This window comes from Pocillopora verrucosa, chromosome 1, assembly GCF_036669915.1.
Source record: "Pocillopora verrucosa isolate sample1 chromosome 1, ASM3666991v2, whole genome shotgun sequence".
Lineage (NCBI taxonomy): Eukaryota > Metazoa > Cnidaria > Anthozoa > Scleractinia > Pocilloporidae > Pocillopora > Pocillopora verrucosa.
Window position 1 is genome coordinate 12,422,874 of NC_089312.1, and position 22,514 is coordinate 12,445,387.

The 22,514-nt window shown below is 38.1% G+C and overlaps 2 protein-coding genes across 3 annotated transcripts; one reads left to right on the forward strand and one right to left on the reverse strand.

Moving 5' to 3' along the window:
- Positions 1–9: 9 nt before the first annotated feature.
- On the forward strand, positions 10–6,128 carry LOC131770292 (nucleolar protein 16-like). 2 transcript variants are annotated; one of them, XM_059086009.2, is made up of 6 exons: positions 20–152; positions 1,915–1,950; positions 2,626–2,740; positions 3,392–3,458; positions 4,286–4,392; positions 5,126–6,128. In XM_059086009.2, exons 1-6 carry the CDS (start codon positions 49–51, stop codon positions 5,243–5,245), a joined length of 549 nt encoding a protein of 182 aa, XP_058941992.1. In that variant the 5' UTR covers positions 20–48; the 3' UTR covers positions 5,246–6,128. The 2 variants fall into 2 exon arrangements, with proteins under 2 accessions (XP_058941993.1, XP_058941992.1); XM_059086010.2 differs by lacking the exon at positions 1,915–1,950 and having other exon boundaries at positions 10–152; positions 5,126–6,120.
- On the reverse strand, positions 6,126–20,724 carry LOC131770293 (serine-rich adhesin for platelets-like). Its single transcript, XM_059086011.2, has 9 exons — positions 20,679–20,724; positions 16,484–18,487; positions 14,105–14,362; positions 13,874–13,918; positions 12,863–12,920; positions 12,698–12,760; positions 12,205–12,342; positions 8,770–8,907; positions 6,126–6,795 (listed from the first exon to the last, which is right to left on the reverse strand). The coding sequence occupies exons 2-9, from the start codon at positions 18,393–18,395 to the stop codon at positions 6,240–6,242; spliced, it is 3,168 nt and encodes a 1,055-aa protein (XP_058941994.1). The 5' UTR covers positions 18,396–18,487; positions 20,679–20,724; the 3' UTR covers positions 6,126–6,239.
- Positions 20,725–22,514: the final 1,790 nt, after the last annotated feature.

The following is a 22,514-nucleotide window of genomic DNA, read 5'->3' on the forward strand; positions in this document are numbered from 1 at the left end:
TCCAGTACTACTCCCTAAGACGCCTTGCAAATCTACGTCGACGGAAGCATGGCAGGAGTGCGTGGAAAGAAATCGCAAAGGCAAAAGCGTGCTAATACGACAAGGCCCGGTCTTAAAAGGAAAAAGAAAGAAAAGAAAGTGAAGGTGTTAAAGTAAGTTACTTCATAGTCTTGCATAAAGGTGTATGTAAGGATCGCAATTAAAGATTTCTTGCGCACTTCGTTAGCGTTCGAAACACTAGATGAAAGATTTACAGAGTACTTAATGGAAAGTCTGCTCATATGGTATTTACGCATGAGTTGGTAATATCGGAAATCGAACGAGTGAGATTTCTGATACTTAGACCCAAAGCAGTTGTGGGAAAACGAGAAGTCGTTTTCAGTGTAAGAGCATTTTGCCCACCTTATCTTGAAGTTAGTTTGGTTAAACTCTTACAAGCGGGTCTGTTATGTACAGGTGTAAGTGCCTATGTTCCTTTCTTTTTGCTTGTTTAAATATCTAGCCTTTAGTAGTTTCGCCCAGTTTTATGCTAGTTTTTTCACTGCACGTTTTCGCAACCTTGTGATAAGTGGTGAACGTTGTTCACGTTACGTCTGAATGCTACTCAATTTACTCATTTGGCTAGTTAATAGTTTGTGTTAGAGTTCGTTTTTAAGCAGGTCTCGTTTATCCTCTCGAAGAAATAGTTTCTTTAATGTGTGTCTTAGCATAACTTGTGTCTTGGTATCGGAATGTTTGCAATGTTATTTTTTGGACTGTATTTTAGAAATTAGATTAGGTTCTTCCGTATAATTTTCATATTTCGGTTTATGATAAATTTTTAAATATCTCGTCTATGTTAAATAGAACAATTTAAGGCTTGTCTGTAAAATAAATCCCTGCTTTATTTTGGGTCTTTACTTGGGAAACTCAGTGGTCATCAAAACTTTCTTAGCCTTTGTCAGCCACTACACAGAAGTAATACTCCTGATTTGACTTCCCTATTGAAATTGTAGGACTTGCTTGGTTCTCAGCTTCTTCCTTCAAATAGGGTCACCCTGTTAAACTCAAGGTATCATATTTCAGACCTTCCTTGTGTCACAAATTAAGCAGCTCTCTTAGGCATTAGTCACAGATTAAAATGGTAAAATGCTCTTCAAAAATTATTTTTTCCTCAAAGTTTTCACAAAGTGCAGATCACATCTATTTCTATAAGGAAAACTATTTTTTTTAATTACTCACCAGAGATGCCTTTGTGTCACTGCAAGAATTGGAAAAATTATATCATAGTTTTCTGATTTAAATGTTAAAATGTTCTTTCTTTAAAGAAAAATGTTTCCTTGAAAATGTGCCCATCACACCTATTAAGATATTTCTGCAAGGAAAGGTTTTCTTTTAGTCATGATCCATCCTGAACTTATTGTAAGATGTTTATCTTCTTCTGTAGTGTCAGGGCAATAACTGAGATTATGGCATCTTGGGTTTTTTTTAGGCACAAAATAATGTGTTTTAAAGAAATTTTTCTATGTTTAGTGTACATGTATGTTGTACCCAATAATCTCTTGTGCGAATGTTGATCTACCAAGATACCCTGAAAGAAACAAGTGACATTGGGTCAAAACTGGGTGAATTTGACATTCTTTTGTCACTTGCCATCACTCTTTTTGATAACATATGTGGCTTTGCCTCCTATAGGAGGCATTAGCCACAAAAAATCATATGGCCAATACACAATGGCATTGTTTCTACCTTTGACATGACTTTTTTTATGGCTTTGTTTAGAGTAAATCCCAGCACTCATATGATAAAACAGTCTTACTACATGCAATTTATCAAAATTTATTTCTAGACTTAGAGCAATTCTCTTCTTTTTTTTACTTTTATGACTTCTGGTGCTCATTGAGTTGTCGAATGCAACTTGACTTAATTCTGTAGATACCCATGCTGTCAATGGGAGTGCTCTTGGATGGGGTATGGCATATATTTATTCATTAAGGATGGTTGAAAACTTATGCCTATATTGGATCGCAGAACTGATGAGGAAAGTCAGGATGGAAAGGCTGTGAATGATCGAAAGCCACTTTGGTGAAATTTTGTTTGTATGATAACTGTCAAAATTTGCGCAAATGCGGTACTGCTCAAACATATGAAAGTTTACCTTCTGGCTATTAAATCTTTGGTTCTCAAAAGTCTTGAGAATCAACAATATGATTTCCTGTGGGTGGGTGCTTATTTGGGGAAGGGTGCCTATTAACCCTTTAAGTCCCAGTGTTGATCAACCAGAAACTTCTCCCTACATGTATATTATCCATACATTATCAAGCAAACAGGTAATGAGAATACTCAAACATATCAGGTAGAAGTTGTTATCTTGATCTAACACCAAATTCTTGTAACTAATTCAAAAGGGAATGTGTAGCAGCTAGAGGGGAGAACTGACAATCAGATCTTGGGAGTTAAAGGGTTAAAGTGTGGGCATTTATAGAGGAAGCACAGCTTTCAGTAAACTTGATCCATTATTGCTTTAAATTTTTTCATTACTGAAATAATGTTGGTTCTTATTATTCCTATTATTTCATTTATGCCATTTAAACAGGTTTGGTACATTTGTGTAGCTGTAACATTTTTCAATTATTTCTCCCAAAGCCAAACGTTACGTAAGAGCTGGGACCAAGAGAAAACACTGAAGCAGAATCTTCAGATTCTTGGTTTGGCTTTTGATGCTAATTCTGCTGTTCCTATCCCAAAGTCAAAAACCAAGGTCAGTGCACACCATTTTTAGCTTATTTTTAATGTGCTACATGAACAAAAATTATGTTTCTAAAAACATGTCACATCTGTATACACTGTATATGTTGAGTTGGAATGATAATTATTTGTTAAATGATACATGTGTTGTATTTATAGTCATCAGTGTAATTTGTTTGTCTATGTGTAGGTAGGGAGACTTTTCAAATTGCCTTTTTGTCTATTGTCAAAGATTTATCAGAATTGGACATTTTGGAAAAGTGTTTGCTTATAACATACAACACAACAAAATTATATCTTCAATGTCATCTTAATGCTTCTTACAAAACATGAGCATGCTACACATACAAGACTTATCACCTAGGTACTGAGCACATGGTCTATAGGTCATTCATATACCAGCCCTGCAGTCTTTCAAGAAGATGTGATAATCTTTCTCAACTATTCACAATCCTCAAGCCATGTTGGGGTCATTGCAACATGTATTTGATGAAATACATCAAACTAATTACATTTGTTAGGTAAAGGAAAAATTTACTTGAGATTTGTGTGGCTAAATTTTCCTCCAAATCATGAAAGTTGCATAATGGTAGGACTGGTTTTACTGTAACTCTACTAGGAAAATAGTAAGCTTAAAATGGACCACTTGCATATGTGTGAATAGGGTTGTAAAGATGAACAAGCAGAAGCCATGGAAGTAGACCAAAAGGAACCAACAACAGTTGTTAAAGGTAAAGCTGTGCTTGTGCTTGACTTATCGTAGAGGAAAGTGAGTAATGTTCCAATTTTTTTTTGAATTGGAGGTAGGTTTGATTTTATAGTATGAAAAGAATATTCTTGAATTAGTTGAAGAGGATAAAATTCCATGTTAAAACCATGATGTTATCATAGCTCTCAAAGCCACTTTGAGTGAACTCTTCAGGGTGCTCTGGCTAAACTTGGAATATGCAGAAGTGAGAATGGGCAAAATTCTTGTCACAAGAGATAATTTTAAATAAATGGAAAAGTTGTGGCCATTTTAAATTTCACATCTGAAAGTTTCAATTGTTTTTATCTTGTTGTGGAGAAGTCCAATGTGGATTGCAAAATTTCTAGCAGAGTCCTCAGCTTGAACAAAGCAGAGTAACATATCAAGCTAAGAAAATTTGGTTATCACTTAGTTGCATATGTTTGTCTGCCTGTACATACATAGAAGGTGTTACTTTTGGCATGTACAACCAGCTGCATCATTCACACTTCTGCATACCCATGTTCCTTTCTTAGTATCTCCTTACTTCTTAGCTCACCAGTTTATACAGATTTTACGTTTTGTGAGCAGTTTGTCAAGAAGGACTAAGCACCCATTATCTCTTTCATAACATTATCTTTTTATAGATTGATTATCTTAAAGGAAATGATGATTATTGAAATTTTATACAGTTTGAACTTTGAAAATTCAGCTTCTCTGTTCTTCTTTAGGTTTCCTAAATCATGTACATGTACCTCACAATACACTATAAATATTTTGATACTCTGAAGAAACATTTCTAATTCCCTAGTTGTTTCTTTTCCTGTTTAGAATTTGAGCAAATGGCTGCTAATGAAAGGAAAGGTGAAAGGCATATTTCTCCAGGTGAAGTGCAGTTTCTATGGCAACTTATTGGTGATCATGGCAACAACTACAAAGTAAGTTATATTAAAGAGGAATTCTCCATGAACATGCACTTCTCTAACCACATGGTATATAAATAACTTTAAATATGATAGGCTGCTGTGCACATTGTGCACTCTGATTTCCTTTTGCAATTGTCAGAGTTGGTGCCCCCCTACTTACTCACACACTAAGATAGATCACTCAGAATGAAAAGTCATTGGTTTAGAAATTTGGCCACCAACATTTTGCTTTGCTTCTGAAACTGGTCCTGCAGGGCAGGTAGTAAATCAACACAAATCACTACTCTACTCAACCTTATTTTTCAAATTTCTCACTGGCCAGCATGGATTTAAGGCCTCGTCCTGTGGGGTATAATTTCCTGAATTTCAGGATCACTTCCCAGACACTCATGGCCAGGTTATATTATTTACTGAAGGGGAAGACTTTTACTTCTTGGTCACTGCAATGTGATGACTGACACAAAGCTGGAAAACTTTTAACTCTTGGGCCACCACTGCGCTTGTTCATTCTACTTTTCTGGCGATGTCCTCTTAATTTTACTGAATTTGTGAGCTCATAATTGAAGAGGATGATCCTAAGATATTCAGTAGTGAATCAAGTCGAGTCAACTGGTTGTGAATATCGTGAGAACGCATTGCATATTTACTCGTTCCTCATTTATAAAGTAAAAGTACTTCAGAAATATGTCTTTATTCACCTTCAATGCAAGATAGTCAATGGAACTTGTTCTCTTTTTTTGTGCAGAGTATGGCGAGGGACAAAAGGAATTATTATCAACATACACCAAACCAACTAAAAAGAAAATGTGAAGCACTCCTAAGATCAAAACAGAATTTCAGCGGATACCCAAAAAAAAATGGTTGAAAACATACACCGTAAATTACGATGGCTCAACAAGAACTCTGTTCAAAGAATGTCTGGAAAGTCGTCAATTTTAAGTCAACTGCAAAGTTTTCGAGCAGAGTATCTTCACTTGTCAAGAGCCTGGTATAATATCAACCAAAGTATTGTGACAGAGTTTGCTTCATTAGTTTCTCAGTTTAAGAGGTTACCGTTATAAAGGAAATTATAATTTTGCGTCACGTGACCAAAAATTTGATTCCATGGAAATTCCTGTTACTCGCTCAAGATACGGACTTTCGGAGCTGATAACGGTGAAGCTGTTAGTCGCGAAAGCCGCCGGAAACAAGTGGTGATGCTCCAAGAGAAGGGATATAATGAAACATTTAAAAAAATACAAGGAAACCTCCTCGGGCTCCACTGCCTACATGTTTGTCGAATGCCGCCAAAACCATCGTTATTTTGTGTTTTACGGGCAACGTTTTTGACAGAAGAAAACCTCCTGTTATGCATTGTACCAAAAACGATCCCTCATGACTTTGTTGATAACAGTCCTTACATATCGTTCAGTTGAAACAGTGAAAAACTATGGGCTGGTTATTTAATCGAAGTCTAACGCACGCCGCGGTTTTAGACAATCAATGGACCTCGAGATTCTTGAAAAAGAAGGAGTGAAGTTAATGCTGCGGTAAATTTTACATTGCTAACCATAAGCCTCCTTGAAATTGTTTACAAAAATTAACGTAACGGATGGGTTTGGAGTATTCTTGCCCAAAAGCGGTTAACCTTCTTTAAACACCGCCCCTTGATTCTATCACTGTTTCAAATCCATCAGTTTCGAATTCATCATATTTAAAGGGTGTTACTAGAGTTAAAAAATTTAATAAGAGTACATTAAACAGGATAATTTCAACCGTTTCCGATTCAGTTGAATGAATAGCTTTAATTTATTGAAAGTAAATCGCTGTCTGAACGAATTTTTGGTGAGCTACACAATTCATTGGGTCTTTTAACACAATCATTTGTGTCCACGAGCGATTGGTTGTGCTAATTCAACTACCCTTGACGACGCGGTAGCTTTCTTCGCAGTTTCCCTAACGGTGAATGCGTCTGGGTTAAACTGAAGATGGTCCATTGTCTCGCGTATAATTGGCTTGGACAAATTTTGAATCCTATCAGAGGCTATTGCTCGGAGAGTGTTTCTTGTGATATGCCATTCAGTCTCTCTGCATGGCAAATATCCCTCAACTGTTTGCTTGGCCTTGGAAAGCTCCTGAACACGGGCTGAGGCTACAGTGCGCATGCTGGCTGAAGATACGCGCCATGTTGGCTCCCTTATGAGCCCGTCTTGTCGAGTCTTGGGACGGGCTAGTTGTTCGGTTCGTGCGGAAGTCACGGCTCGTTTTGCTGGCTCACTTACGCTCCAGGGCACTTCCCTTCCTGGCCGATAATCAGGATGGCATCTCTTGGCATGTGCTAGTCTCAGTGTTAGTTCCCGTTCCTCGGCCGTTTTCGCTGTTTGGCTCACTTGCCAAATTGGTGAACTTCTCCCGCAACTGAAGATGTATGCCTCCCTAGAAGGAAGAAGGGCTACTTTTAAGTCTGACACTCAAGGATTGGTACTTAGAACGTCATATCATCACAGCACAAATGAATTACTTTTCTACGTTTTAGATTTTTTGCCGTCTGAAAAGTAGATCCATTCAGCACGTGATCACATGGAGGTAGCTATGGGAGAGAAATGAGATCTTGAGATGAAAACAAAAACTTATTGCGCGGCTGGGTCTCCAATTTATGTTAGGTGTATGTTCACCGGCTATTACAAAGCAATACTTTTCTGAAAGATGAAGTTCAACGGTAGAAATGAACGCGTTTCGTCTATGGACTGATCTCCACGACGAAACGAGGTTTTATTCCCTAGGAGATGTTGGGTTTGTGGTCCGTCCCTAATTCCGTCCCCTTGTAAGAACGGCGACCAGGGGTAATTCCCTTTCTCTCCCCGTCGGGAATATTTTCCAAGCATGGAACTCCTACTGGCAAACCGCAAAAGTGAAGGTTTGAAAAGAGCCATTACCTTTTCACGTTATCTGGTGTCTGCGAAAATCAGTAACACTTGAGCAGATTAAATAGGTCAAATTCATTTAATTATTGTCTATTGACGCAAATACTCAATGAAAGTCATTTTTTTAATTGAAGATCGATTCTCTTATTCCCATAGCTGATGAAAGGACCTTTCGCTCCAAAATTGTTTCCTTATTGATGTGTCTTGGCTATCGTTGTGATAAACTTATTCTCTACCTAAGGTAAAATTAGTATTCCGACAATCAAGTCACTCGTTTCATTCCAACGCAGTCCATAATCTGTTGGAAGCTCGCAATGTACAATGGGAAAGATAATTTCGTGAACTGATCTGTGTTTTGCGAATTTTCTGGTTCTTAGGTTGTTCAGTCTTTGGATAATCTATCCTTGGCCAATGAATGCTGATAACGAAATATTTTTCTTGAAGTATTCAAGATTGTTAGTTTGTTGGTTCAAGTCTGTGAGCCCTCTTCTGAATAGACCCTTATCGATTCTTAAACTACATTGCTCCTAATTGAGTTATGGTTTGGACTTGACATGGCAAAGAGAAAGGGAGATCTTGACGCCTAGCAACAACTGAAATATTTCACGATCTCAGAAAAATCTGAACCAAGAGTAAAGAGCCTTGCTATGAACATTGATTGAATTGTATGTATTCAATTAAAATACATCTAAAGTTTGCAAGCCTTTGAATTTGCTGAACGCATTCGTGCGTTCAGACAAATTCGAAGCAAAAACTTGTACCTTTAAAGATAGTTTGAAATCATGCTGAAAATACTCCTCTGAACTTTGTGTCTGTTTTTTTCGTTGTTGTGGAGGTAGCTGGTAAGCGCGGTCCATCAACAATCGGGCCCGAGCAACCGGGTTATGCAATGCCTAGCAACTTGACAATCGATGAATTTTGAATAACTTGTCGCAATGCGAATAATTAAACATATGACAATGCTATTTTTATGTGCAAATCTTCAAACTCAAAGAAAAAGCGAAAAGCAAATTTGATGTTTTCACAAACGAGAGACTGCTCGCGAGGCGACCTGTACTGAGGCGTAGAATTTTAGCATGGATTTCCCAGTCTTCACGAGCTTGTACTATTTCAAATGTGTGTAAGCCCTTACTGAAAGATATTTGGGTAGTCATGTAATTATCACCTGACTTAAGATGGCTAAATGAGTTCAAACTGCCGTGAAGCCAACCAAAGAAGTACGTAGTTAGGGTCGTCACGACCTCAACAAAGTAATGAATACCTAAACATAGTCCACAGCTGCAGAACTTAAGTTGGACAAATTTGGGCAAAACAATTTACTTCTGGTCAAATTTGAAAAGTAAAGAATCGGCAACATCATATCGAAAAAAAATCGTAGGTTGAAAAAATCAGATAAAATATTGAACAAAAGATATCACAAGTTCAGTGCAGGTTTGCCCGATTGCTGGACGTATTCTCGCAGTGCTGGTAAACAGTGCGTGCTTACCTTTGTTCTTCATGTTGGGGTGGTGATTTCTTTGGTTCTGCTAGCTGACTGACCCTTGTGGAAATATTTGCTTTTAAAGCTGAGGGTTGCATATCCCAAATGACAGAACTGCGGCCACAGCTATAAACGTATTGTCCCCTGCAATTTCCAGCAAAAGAAAGAGAGTGACGTAAGTTAACCTAACATACACATCTCTAGTATCTTACAAACTCACGAACGCGTTTGCATCACCATAAGTAGTTTAAACTATAACAATAAACATTATAACTAAAAGCAAAGGCGTAAACGTAGTAAAGTGAACGTTCTCAAATTCGTTTATTAGTCATGCAGTTAGTGGCTCAAAATGACGCCTAAAGGGCGAATGATTCTTGATAATGAATTGATGTTGGGGCTTTGCCACTCTAGATTTTCCAGGGAAACTATCGCATCCGTTGTTTGTTATTTTACTTCTAACTACGAATGAAGAATCGCACAGCATTTAGGACCAAACCTGCCTTCGGCTACATTTTTCCATCGCAAGTTGAAAATTGCTCGGTGCGTTTAGAGTATACTTCTACACAGGAAAAAGAAGTGATAAAATATAGCAGCGAAAAAATTGTAGAAAAATTTATTAGTTCGTAGTGGATATAATTGTAATTGGCATAGGCAGAGTAGACGCGTAGTTAATTGAAAGACTCCGAGAGCTGCGAGTAAGGGGTGAGATCAAATAATTCCAATCCTTTGGTTTTAAGGGCGCATGTCCTTAAGAAAAAATTAATTTTCAACTTCAGACACCAAAGACGAGGCTGTTTCACTTTCAACTTCGATCTTTTATTGAATGAGCGTTACTTGTACTGCCTTTCTTCATTTTGGTACCTCCTACGACAGTGAAAGTGCTTCGGAAGGATTGTTAATGCTTTGACACTGTATTTTATTTATGATTTAAGATGCCTAACCCATAAACAAATAAAGGAGAATGATCAACGAGGTTATGTCTACATGCAAGAATAAATAAATTTTTTATCCAGTCACAAGTTCATATGAGAGATCGTTTTCCGAAAACATGGCCGTCTTTGAACGGTGACACATCAAAAATTTAGCCAATTAGAAATTTCAACAGTAGTAAAGAAAGAACAGACAGCCTGTTTCTTCTCGATATTCCCAAGGAAATTTCTCATTAAGACTGTTACAAGATCAGTTAAAGATGATTTTGTATGTTTAAAAAGATTTGGTTCATGACAAATATCAGCCACCTCCTCATTCCTCATTTTCTTCATGGCTGTACCGTTTTGCAAGTTTTGTTTAGGCCTGATTGTATCCGTTGTGGTAACTCCACCTCTAGCAAAATTCTTGGATTTCTTGTTTATTTCATTTCGAGCCTATTGTAGGTTGGAGACCATATTGGTCTCTTACGACGTCACAGCTCTCTTCACCATTGTGCCTTTAGATGAGACTATCTACATCTTGGTCAACAAAACCTTCACAGATGATTGGTTCAACAAAATTATGGCCTTTATCTGCAAAAGGACTAGCTTGCTGAACTACTCAAGATTGCCACAACCAATCAACTTTTTCAGTTTAACGGTCAACTTTACGAACAAACAGATGGTGTGGCTATGGGCTGCCCTCTTGGCCCTCTAATGGCCAATGTCTTCATGTGTCATCTTGAAGAAAAGCTTACGCGTGATGACTTAATGCCCCATCTGTACAAGAGGTACGTCGACAACACCCTGGCCAGAATGCCTAGCGCTGCTGCTGCTGTTGTGCTTCTTGCTACTCTGAATAGCCTACAATCCAGTCTTAACTTTTGCGATGGAGCTTCCCGCTGGTAATAAGATCTCTTTTATCGGCATTGAAATCGTCAAGAACGTAACTAAACTTGAAACTTAAGTTTAACGAAAACCAGCAAACACTGGTTTGCTCTTACAATTCCACAATCACACCAATAAACGCTTTAAAGACTATTTATTAAAGATAATGATACACCGAGCCTATGCCCTATCGTCTACCACAGAGGCTTTTAATGCAGAATGCGTCAAATTGCGCTCTATTTTCAGTCGTCTTGACCACCCCTGTAGGCCTTATTGATTCCGCTATCAACAATTTTATTTTTAGGTACGGCAGGCACAGCGGAAAGAAACACCGATGATAATAGCACAGCAAGAATTAGTCTTCCATTCAAAGATCAAGTGGCCGCTGATGCGGTTCGGAAGCAGTTGCGCGATCTTAGCCATAAGATTCTCCCTACATTGCAGCCAGTTTTTGTGAGCAAGAAATTGGGGCAAGATCTTTAAACCCAAAGAAATCAAGCCGTCAATTGCTAATCGGCAATGTGTTGTTTACTGTTTCTCACGTGATCTGTGCGATGCAGATTATGTCGGGTACACAGCCCGACGCCTTCATCAACGCATTGCTTAGCACAAATATTCGGCAATCGGTCGACATTTCGTGGAAGCTCAAGGTAGCAACCACCTCTTGAAAGAAAACCAATTTAGTGTGTTAAGAAAGTGCTAGGGAAAATTTGATTGTTTAGTCTTTGAAATGCTGTTCAGCAAGAATCTCAAGCCTAATTTAAATATCCAGACGGACTCCATACGTGCCAAACATTTTGTTTAATTACTAATGTTCTTTTCTTACGGAATAGCTTGTTATCATTCATTGTTATTTTGGTATATATAGACCACAACTTGCAAATATATCTTTTTTTAACTTGGTAATGACGTTTAGCCAACGTCGAAACGTCGTCGTTTTTTAGAAATCTTAAAATGCTTTTAAGAAATGTTCTATCGCAATTTTTTTATAGTTAAATGTTTTTCAAATCATTTCTTCATCGTAGATTGTGCTACAATAAGTACGGTCGGGGCGCGCTAAGTTTAAAGAAGTGATAGTGAATTCAAAGATCAAATGATTCGTGCTAACAACTTACAATCCAGCGATATCGAATCTCATACAGATTCTCATGACACCTAAGCCAAGACACAGAAAACCTTGCGAACAATTTTCCCTGGAACAGTTGTCGCTAAACTTAATTATGGACGAATCACTTAAAGAGTCTCCTTTCAGTGCGAAAATTCCTTTTCTGTCAAAAGAAGCACGAAGCGGAGTTGTCTACAATTATACTAAGTATGGCGATGATACAAACTTAGACCTGGAGCAAAACGACTAATGTTTGTTTCGAAATTAGTTTTACACTTGGGAAATCGACTTGACTAGTAGCGAAAGGAGTTATCGCGTGATGATTTTTGGCGAAAAGGCTCTATAAGGAAATAACCGGACACTCCCTGAAGATCTGAAGATGACTAAGTCGCGTATATTGTAGAGGATTGAGATAATTTTCAATTTTTTACTTTGACATTGCGTGCAGAATTTCCAGCAGGTATGAATGTCACGGTTCACTTCAGTAATTTGAAAAGCTTTAAAGCCCACCTTTCTATTTTAAAAATCGTGTTTTTGTACCTGCTACACTTGGATGGATGGTCGAGTTGAAAATCTTTTTTCGGCGTGGCTAAGGCCATTAATCTCCCCGATGCATTTGCTGTAAGCGCTCCTCTGGAAATGGGCCACATCATATCTTGATTTCCCCATACGATCGGCCTGGAACAAAAAATGATACCTATGTAATTCTAACCAATTTGCTAAGTTATCAAGGATGAACTGCCTTTCGACGAAAAGTTTGCTAAGAGATCGATGAATCGTTTTTTTAATAAGCCTTTCAAAGAAGAAGTCAACGAGGCAAGTAAAAGCTTCCCTGGGTTTCTAAGCTAGGGCTTTGGCCAAATTGATATTGCGACAGACGTGCCACAGGTCTTCCTATTGTAACCGCGTTAGTCAAATCTTAATATTAGGTGGTATCTAATTTGTCGACGTGGAAATTTGCGACTCGCAAGTCAATTTTTACCGAGGCGGTCTAGTGCTGTGTTTGCTTCAGTGATGGTTTGGCACTACTTACCAGAAACTTGTCATCCATACCGCTTTTGATTCCTTCGGCTTTGCAAGTTTCACCAGGCGAGTACTATTTTAAATGAACATAACCAAAAATTAGACGACGAAAAACTTTTAGAGAGGCCTAAGGTTGGCAATGTATCAAACTTCCAACGAGTTAAAAACAACTTACATGCCAGTATCCCGTGTGGCTTCTGTAAAACTTGGAAGTGAATGATTCACTCGAACAACTAAATGAAAAGAAAACATGTTATGGTTGTTTCAATTCAATGAATGTTGTGTCTGCACAAGGCAACCATTCGCACTTACAGGCCACTTCTGTCATATTGAAACGGCGATTACTTCAAACTTCCCAGCGTAATTACGATCACAAAGTATTCTTCTTTATAAAAGCTTAGAAAAGCAAGTGTGGATGAGGTTCAAATACTCGCGCTTTTCGTGTGAATTCGATGCAGTTACAGTCGGTCTAATGTTCAAGGTTTTAATGATTACATTCAACAAAGCGTCTGGTTATGTTCCTATGGAAACAATGCCGCAACTTGGTGCTAATTAACGCTATCCAATGGTGCAGCGCTTTCTGGAATATGATTGGACAACTACGAGTCCAGTGAGGTTTCAATATCATTAGAAGTTTTTCTTTGTGTTTTCCAAAACCCAAACACACAAACAAAGAGCAGTCATTAAACATTGATCCTGGAAATTGCTATTCAAACAATTCTGTAAACATGGCTTTGTTTGGAAACTGAAGGAAAATTTTCTGAATGCTTAGTAAATATACTCACGAGAATGTAGGACAAATCATATTTGGATTGAAATGAAACTGATTGATGGTTTATTTTTTCTAGACAGCCGGTTCGCTGATGTCGAATGAAGTAATCAAGATTGAAAGAGAGAAATGTAATAAATTTGGCGAACTGAGCATCATGAACGCAGGTTGTCGTCGGATCATGCAAATTTACCTACTTTTGTTTGATCGCAGGTGACATTCTATATCATTGGACTCGATGTACCCTTTCAGAACATTATGACTGGATCAAATAATTGGGCTTTCTTCGACTTTCCTTGCTTCAACTTATGAGAGTTTATTTGTCTGAACTTGTTTCATGAAAAGACCCTCTGTTAAGGGAATAATTGATATCCGTTTTCTCCTAAAAGTGGGTATAAACATAGAAAAGATACTTACTTTGGGGTAATTTAACGGGTTCCTTTTTCTTTGCCTTTTCGCGTTCTGACAAAGTCAAACAAAATTAGATAACTAGTTACCAGTATAATTTTTTTGTTGATACCGTTGCTGGTGTTAGAATAACAGAAGCAGGGAAAACCAAAACAAAATGAAAGAGAGGCCTTGAGATACATTCAAACAGGGCACGTAAAATGAATGAATACATAGCTCCTGCACGAACATTTGACAAACCTTTTACTGGTGTAGCGCTTACAGTTCTTTCGGATGAAACCGACTGGGTTCGAACCGCTGGTAAATGAAGCCGTTCAGAGTTCGAAGAAGTTAGCGCTTCTTTCTTTACTGACGAGCTTCGTTTAGATTGTTGATCACTGGCTTTAGATGAGGGTTTCCTTTCAGGTTCTATCTGCTTTTGCTTCTCGTTATTCAAGTCGTCTTTTTCTTCCTTTTCAGGGCTTGTGGCTTCTGGGCCTATAGCTGTGCTCTCTCCATCTGAATTATGAATCAACACAGCAATTGTTTAATGTGAAAGTTTTGATTTCGGAGGTAGTAACTTTTGATTTAAGTTTAAAAAATCGACTTTGACTTCCGGCACAAAGATGGAGGAAGTTCACATCACTATTAAGTTATAATGTTCACGAGTTCTACGTGTGGTAACCTGGAGTCGTTAATGTCTTGTTGAAATTCTTTATTTTCGTAGGTACATTTTACTAACTTCAGAGTTTCCTAACTCGAAATTTCTTCGTAAAAGAAAAAGTAAAATTTGAGCAGGAAGTCGATCGTAGTTATCTGTTCGACCATCTAACTTGCACTACATGAAACCCCGTATCACATCGCGAGACATCCGTCTAACGTGTAAATAAATTGTCTAAAGTAACGTGATGTCTGGAAATTATTTGTTACTTACTTTTCACGATAAGAAAGAAGAAAAACCCGGAGGTATTTCACCGAATAGGACTGCACAAATAGCACCTTTAAGGTGTTTCGGCTTATTTTAAGCCGAAAGTGTTCTATTTTGCATGATAAAATGACATTTTAAGATTTAGCAACAGTCAATGTGAAGACTGAATTGCTCTCGTCAACTTTCAACACAGTTCCCACTTAAGTCTTTTTACTTAGCACCTCCTGCATCTGCTTGAGCTTTTCATGCAACCCCCCACCGCTGAATAGGCCTTCCTCGTCACCATGGCAACCAGATCTTGAGGTTTTAGTAGAGCCTAGCGCAAAATATTTATAAGGTATACGGGACGGGATCAACCCACACTTGCAGATAAATGATAAAAAATTATGTGACCTGTTACCGAGTATCATGATGTTGAGTGTGCCCTAAATTTGTTCAACTCAGCATTAGCGCAAATATGTGTTAGTTAAAGTTTCTAACTTTGGCCGAATATCGAACGAAGAAAATAAGACAGACAATGAACTGTGCTGTGCACGCTTACTTTTCTACTTTCCAACATAGGTTGTAACATTTTTGGAAAGCACGCATTCTTAAAAAATCTCCTTTACTTTGTTTTGTTTGGATTTTTTTTGACCTGACAGAGTCACAAAGCAAGTTTGTTTCTGTCTTGTCGAAGGAGAGAAATATTGCAACTTTGTTATTTAGTTACTAAGCCTGTGAAAATTTGTCCTGTATAATTATCTAAAAATCAGCGATGGCAAACCTGTAAAGAGCTCTTTGTCAGCTTATCTTCACATCTAAATAAAAATCGTAACTGGATTCTGTACTTGATTATTTATATCACTTGAAACTGCGTCGTTTAATGACTTCAAAAATAATCGGACGTCAACTTACCATTGTAAGATTCGACGTCCTCGACTTTAATCTCGTCTTTCGAATCGTTCATTTGTAGATCCATTGTAAAAGAATTCTCCCCTCATCAAAATGTTTCAAGAATTGTAAGCTTAACACTCACACAAGCCGAGACTCTTTGAACTGTTGGGTTCATAGAGACCACTATATGCGCGATTGACTAAACCAGGGCAGTAAATATTTTATAAGCTATATTTCTTATCGCTCGCCCATTGGTAAATTCGGAGCTGTACTTTAAATGACTTCAAAGCACCGTTTGTAGCAGATGTCTTTGCCTTTAATTTACATTTCTTTAATAAGCTGTAATTAAAAACGCTTTCTTCGCCTGGATGTCTGGGTTGAAAATAGCAAGGATTTTTAACCCAATCAACCAAATAAGAAGAAATTCAAGGTTTAAAGATGCCATTTAAGTTATAATTATTTCACATGTTCAAACGTTTAGTGTTGGTTTTGTTCTTCCACCTAAATTGAATCTTTAAAAGAAAACAGCTTCTCAGTTTACCGGAGTAAATCTCATTTTCATCCCACCCGTTGCACTGAGTCACACTTTTAATCCGAAACTAATCATTCTTCAATTTTCTCATAAAAATATGCAATATCGAGAAAACAGAGGCACTTTAGTAAAACTATTTTTCGAGAAGACATTATAAAATGTCATGTCTGTCATGTCTGTCATGTCATATACACTCCATAGCACAGGTTACGAATGCATTTTAGCTTGCATAAAATCCAAAGTCGGAGTAGTCAGGCTTAAGACATGCGAATAAGCTGTCATTATCAAAACAGCAAGTTATACCTACCAGTGCTCGAGAGACTTGATCTGGAGCTGGAGCGCACGGACTTAAAGCTAGAGGCTGCTAAGCTTAGATAGCTACTGTACTCTGTCATAACAGACCGCAGGCTCGGAGTGCGCTTAAGGATTAAGCTGATAGGTGTATCACACGCTGGTATGGACGCACGCGTGGACATTTGGTCGCTGCCGCTCTGATAACTAGCGTATTTCCTGAGTGGCTGTAGCCTGTTTTGTTTTATAGAAGAGCTCGCCTTGCTAATTGTATCAGTGGAGGGTCTACTATTCTGTCTTGCTCTGCTTGATTTCATGGATGACATGGACAATGCACTCGACAAAGAAGACCCTATGTTTGTTAAAGAATTTTTCCGTTTTCGTGCATTCCAAAAGTCACTTGAGGCCGAACTGAGAGAGCTTTTAATCCTCGTTTTTTGGGGGAGTTCCTTCCGTTTACGAAGTCGTTTTCGCCGAGTTGTAACATCGATATCATCAATAATACTCGTTCCTGACTTTTTAAAAGTTTCTTTCCTTCCGCCTTTTTTGTTGTTCACGGGGCGGGCCGCTGATTTATTTTTTCCTCTTTCCATATCAAAAAATGACATAATAGCTTCCTTGTTGAGGTCTGGGACAGATTTACCGCGGGCCATTTTTGGATTTTTCATAATTGATCGGGTGCTCATTCGAGACGCCATCTGGCTACGACTTACAGATCGCGCTCGTGAAAGATCAGGATCCAGTGTGAGAGTCACATGACGCTTACCATATCTTCGCATATCGGGAACAGAATTACTTGAAGTGCTTTTACCGATAAGTGGTAAATGAGGGGTTTTAGGGCGGAAGTAAGTTTCAGGCCTGAAATTCTTTGCTCGTTTTCCTGTGGTTGTGGTTTTTACTGTCGAATATTTGTCATGCCTACGAATGGCCTCAGGTGCTTCACTTATGCTGTACCCCGCTGCACTGTAATGACTCCATCGTGACCAGTTTCTTGTGGTCACGTAAGATCCGTTGCTATGCACGCTTGTAGTACCTTTGTCACGCATTCTAGTCGCAGCCGACGGTGATCGCTGTTCGGGTCCGAAAGATAACTCTGACTCATTTTCATAGTCCTCGTGATTCTGGCCACGCTCTTTCTCTTTCTTTGCTGCCATTTTCTTCATGCGATATTGGTTGCTATTTAAAACGTAAGATGGCGCCGAACTTACATTGGAGTGTGCACTTCCTTTTCTTACCGTTTTCGTCGTTTTAATAGTGATTATGGACTCAGGAGTGCTTCTTGCTGAAGCAATAGTAGGAATGCTGCTGATGCTTGCATTTAAACTGCTCGTGTAGTGTGTTTGGATAGTGGTGGGAGTTCCAAATTCTCGTGTTGGAGTTTCTTCGTCGTCGTCACTTTCTGCATCACTTTCATCACTCTCATCGTCGCTTTCATCACTTTCTTCTTCAGTTTCGTCTTCATCGTCATCATCATCACTGTCTTCTTCTTCTTCTTCCTCCCGCTCATCAGCCGAGTTAAGTTCGTTTTTATCCTTTTCGCTGTCACTACTGTAGTTGATTAGTACACTTCCTTCCTCGTAATTAATTTTCGAAACGTGCGGTGTAGCGGCAGAGCTCTCGTTTCGGCTCTGCCCTTCAGGATTTCTTCGGAAAGCCTCTCGCTCTGGGCGATCTAAGGAATAAGAGTTATTTCTAGGTTTTGTTACTTTTTCGGTATCCACGTCCTTGAAGTGGTCACTGAGACTTTCCTTAAAGGCACTCGATTGTGAGCCGCACGACTGAATCCCAGAGCTTCTTCCATCTGCCTCAGTTCTCTCTGGATTCACATTTCTTTGTAAGGACTTCCTTTTCCTCTTTCCGTTTTTGAGCTCTCTCTCAAACTTTTGTAAGTTTTGGCTCGTAAGAGAAAAAGTTTTCACAGTTGTCATTTCGAGGGCTTTATTTTCCTTGTGGCTGCGTGACCTAATAGAGCAAAATCTTCTTAAACATCGACCTTCACCATTTGAAGTCACCTGTCGATCTAAAACGTAAAGTAGAAGATCAATAGAAGAGTAAAATATTTCGGAGAAGAATAATTTGTCAAAGACCAACTGAAAGTTTCATTTACCAGACTTCTCTATGGAGCAGACAATGTTTTAAGTAATCAAAACGAGTAAACCCATAATAATCAAAGCTGTGATCAGAAATCCATTGTAGTCATTCGAATCACATTATGTAGAACTGAGATTAAAGCCATAGTGCCTCATTTTATGGATGGATGGATGTTAGAATTTTGAGGTTGCAACGTCAACATTCTGCCGCCTTTGTTTGCCTGTCAAAGTGTAACATGAAAAAAATTTCGAACGATTTCGTCGGGGAATCATTTCTTAGATAACGAGCTAAACAGCCGAAATTTTAAATGGGGTCTATGGAAAACTAAATCATTTTATTTGGATAGCATTTTTTTAGAGTTTGAACTTGTATTTGCTCATGAACATCTGCTTCGTAGATATTCATCTCTTAAGTGGAAGCGGATAAATGACTAATGCAAATTGGAAGCCACACAGTGTTTATTAGACTGTTTGCTTTGTCCAGAGTAAAATAAAGTGACATGTTTTGGGAAATGACACTCTATGAAAAAGTTCAGTCACTAGAAATGAATAGAAACTGAAATTGAAAATTTCCTTAGGGATTATATAGAAGTACGATACTTGCTGAGTTATCCGAGGTAAGACTCGAATGGAATGTAAAGGAATATTGATTTATTTTGGACAGCAAAGATACAATAAATCCAGATTAAACGAAATTTACATCTAATGCGCGCAGCTCGAACTTCATCTATACCACGCAGTGTCACTCGTGAGAATGCCTAGGAACTACTAATTTTTAATTTAGGTCTAAGGTCTGCAACACCACTGAGGAAACTTAGTTCCAGTCCCATGTCAAGGTCACAAGTACCTACATTTAAAAAAGACGGCATTTCATCTGGTTTTTTTTGTTTGTTTGTTTGTTTTATATATTTTTATAACTTGTTCTTTCTCCAACATCACTTACAAAGGTTTGCATTTTATTTTAATGATAAATTCCCATCTATGGAAATTAAGAGAAAGCCATCGCCTTCCTTCGGTCAGATTAACCATTGATAATTCAGAGCACGATACAAAAGATCGAAGCTCCTTAACTGTGGTCATTTGAAGTCACACGCAAACAACGCAACGAAACGAATTTGTGATCCCTGCCCACAAATAGAGAGAAAGCACGAAATCATGTTAGAGCTTTAGGCTTCATATACGACTTCTCCAGGACACAACATGTTGTATATGTTGATTTCTCTGGTTTTCTTGCCATGGAGTACTATCACCAGTTTAAACGTCAATATCATCAACGACATCAATTAAACATTCACAAACCTTCTTTAAATTTCGAAAAACGCTTTCGACTTTTTTTGGGAGTGTAAATTTGCTTTTACAGACTGAATATGGTTAGCCTTTAAATTAGGATTGGTGTACTTTCCCTCTCTCGGTCCTCTTCAATTTTTTTCTTATGAGGGCACAGAGCATTCATTATTCGAAAAAATTCATTTTCATCAACCAGAAATTACAGACCTTCATTTGCAAGTTAATTTATAATGATTATTGATGTGCGAAAGAAGCTAGTCGTTTCTATGTGTTGAAGTCGTACTACAACAATTACCCCTAAACAAAACTCTGAAGCTTAAGTTAATCTGCCTAATTTTCGACTTTGTAAGAATTCCAGCGGAAAATCCTGTCAATCCATATTTTGTTCCGTTAAAGCTAGCTTTGATCTGATCAAATGCGTACATTTAAAAAAAAAAAAAAACATATAAGTTATTCGGACTGACTACTCATAGATAGATCAGAGACTATTGGAAATTTCAAAAAGTTTCCCAGTGTCTGAAAATTGTATGTTGTGTTAAGTCGTAACTTAAACTTACGAAAGCAGCCAAAGACAAGCTGGCGAACACTATATGTAAATGATACAGTGTTCCATACCACAATTTCTTTTCCCTTTATAGTTTACAAATCTGAGAAACTAGCCATGAAGACCTCGTCGTAACTTAGTCACGTTCTAAAACAAAGGAACGATTGAATTGGCTCGGTTTCACTAGTGTGTGTTTTGCCTTGGATTAAATAGACGCGCAAATTCTTTCAGGAGCATCTGTCACTCACATTCACATTCACAAACGCAAACAAATAAAGCAGAACCCTTACCCTCTGGTGCACTTCATCGCAGAAACTTTCAGCTTCCTTAACTTTGCATATGAAACGATCGACTCTTCGCAGCTCGCTACAATATCCCAATCAAGCCGGTAACCATGGTGCAGCTTAAACTGCTTTGACAATTGATTCATTACTGCTACGAAGGGGCAGATATGCAAATATCACACCATTTGACAGACGCACCTGTTAAACACGGATTGGTAGTAGTAGAGGCTTTGGCAGGTGTACACAAAGAAAACCCAAACTTAGAAGCTAACATGATAACATTTCAAATGTGACGAACGCGAAGATGCGGGTTGACGACATAACAGGTTTCTCTTGACATACTGGGTAAAAGCGGTGTTCCAGTCAGTTAATTTTTAGTGCCCTTCACTATATAAAATCTCTTCACAGGTTGTTGAAGGGATTTTTCATAAAAAGTTTTGGAACCATTCGTCGTCTACGTTGAGGGAGGAGTTAGGGGAAACGAGTAGAGTTTAGTGTTTTTTCAGAAGTAAAAAGTACGGACCTTCTTTCCTCCTCATGTCATCATTAGGTTCAGTGGACAGTTAATTGACGGGGATCATTTGATATCTTTGAAAGTGACAGTAAAAGCAACATTAGGGGTAATGATAGCTAAGTGGATGAACGGGTCACTAATAAGCCATGACAAATGAAAATACAACTCTGTGTACAGGGTGATGTACCCCTAAAGATGAAAAGAGGAATGTTCAAAGTACTGTATTCACTACCTTTCTTTTTTCTTTTTTTGACTATCGTGGAATAAATGTTCCGTTAGTAGCTGCAATGACAAAGACGTGGATTTTTCAAATAAACTGTTAGTAGGTGAGCATTTTTTTCTATATTTTGAAAGGGAGGGCTTAAGAATTTCAAATCTTGCATTCCCAAGTAATGCATGTTTTGGAATTCAATACACCCGAATTCCACCAAAAAGCAAGTAACTGAGAATTTAAGATGGAGTGTGGAAGCAAGTTTTGAAGAATATCAAATATTTTATCACAAATTAGTACATGTAAAGAAATCAATTCACACGAATCACCCTAGCTGAGTAATGTTAAGTATTTTTATCATTTTCTGTGTTTGATTTAGCGAAGTAATTGGTATGGTAAGGGTTTTTTAATTCCGAAGTCATTTTGGTGATTGTTGTGTTTTCTGTATTACCAAACGAGACTTAACTCATTAAAAATTAATAAGTCGCAAGTGATCACTACTTTTATTTTCTTATGCAGTTCAAAACTCATTTTCGTTTTTACGCCAGTGAGTTTTAGTGTTAGTGAAAGTATCAAACAAAGGCGCTGGTGGTAACGTCGATTAGTGGTGATAATTTTAGACTTATCCCACCTAATTGTATGGTTGGTTAAGCATGTGTGCTCCGACTAAGCTGAATTTTCTTTTCGCAAATGATGCTCTTTTAAACTTGTACCAAACTGACGTTTGGTCTGTACGATGTACTTGTGATCACAATTATTGCAGAATGGAATAAATAGCGTCGGTTCGTTGTTCTTTCGTGACAGGATCCTTAGGTTTGGCAAAAATATGCCCTAAAGTCTGAAAAGGTTTTTGAGAAACTTTAATGTTTGCCTTATAACCTGAACGTAAGGTAAAGGACTCGGCGTTCCCTCATTTGATTGTTTGGCTCTTGACTTGTTGGCGATCGCCAAAGTCTTTTTATTCAGTTTAAATCGCTGCAAATCGAAGTCATCCTCTGCACTTGTTATCTTTCCTTTGCCACATGGATACGTTTTTCTTTTAACGATTTCGATCGATCGCATTTGGCGATTGATCGAACGATTGAAACGGCAAAAAACGACAGACATGAAACTCTCC

Excerpts from the sequence above, each read along its gene's own strand:
- LOC131770292 (XM_059086009.2), top strand. The coding sequence starts at position 49 with ATGGCAGGAGTGCGTGGAAAGAAATCGCAAAGGCAAAAGCGTGCTAAT. Across the intron at positions 3,459-4,285 it reads ACCAACAACAGTTGTTAAAG|AATTTGAGCAAATGGCTGCT; the intron begins GTAAAGCTGTGC and ends TTTCCTGTTTAG. Across the intron at positions 4,393-5,125 it reads ATCATGGCAACAACTACAAA|AGTATGGCGAGGGACAAAAG; the intron begins GTAAGTTATATT and ends TTTTTTGTGCAG.
- LOC131770293 (XM_059086011.2), bottom strand. The coding sequence starts at position 18,395 with ATGACAACTGTGAAAACTTTTTCTCTTACGAGCCAAAACTTACAAAAG. Across the intron at positions 12,343-12,697 it reads GTATGGATGACAAGTTTCTG|GCCGATCGTATGGGGAAATC; the intron begins GTAAGTAGTGCC and ends TTTTTGTTCCAG. Across the intron at positions 8,908-12,204 it reads CATCCATCCAAGTGTAGCAG|GGGACAATACGTTTATAGCT; the intron begins GTACAAAAACAC and ends TGGAAATTGCAG.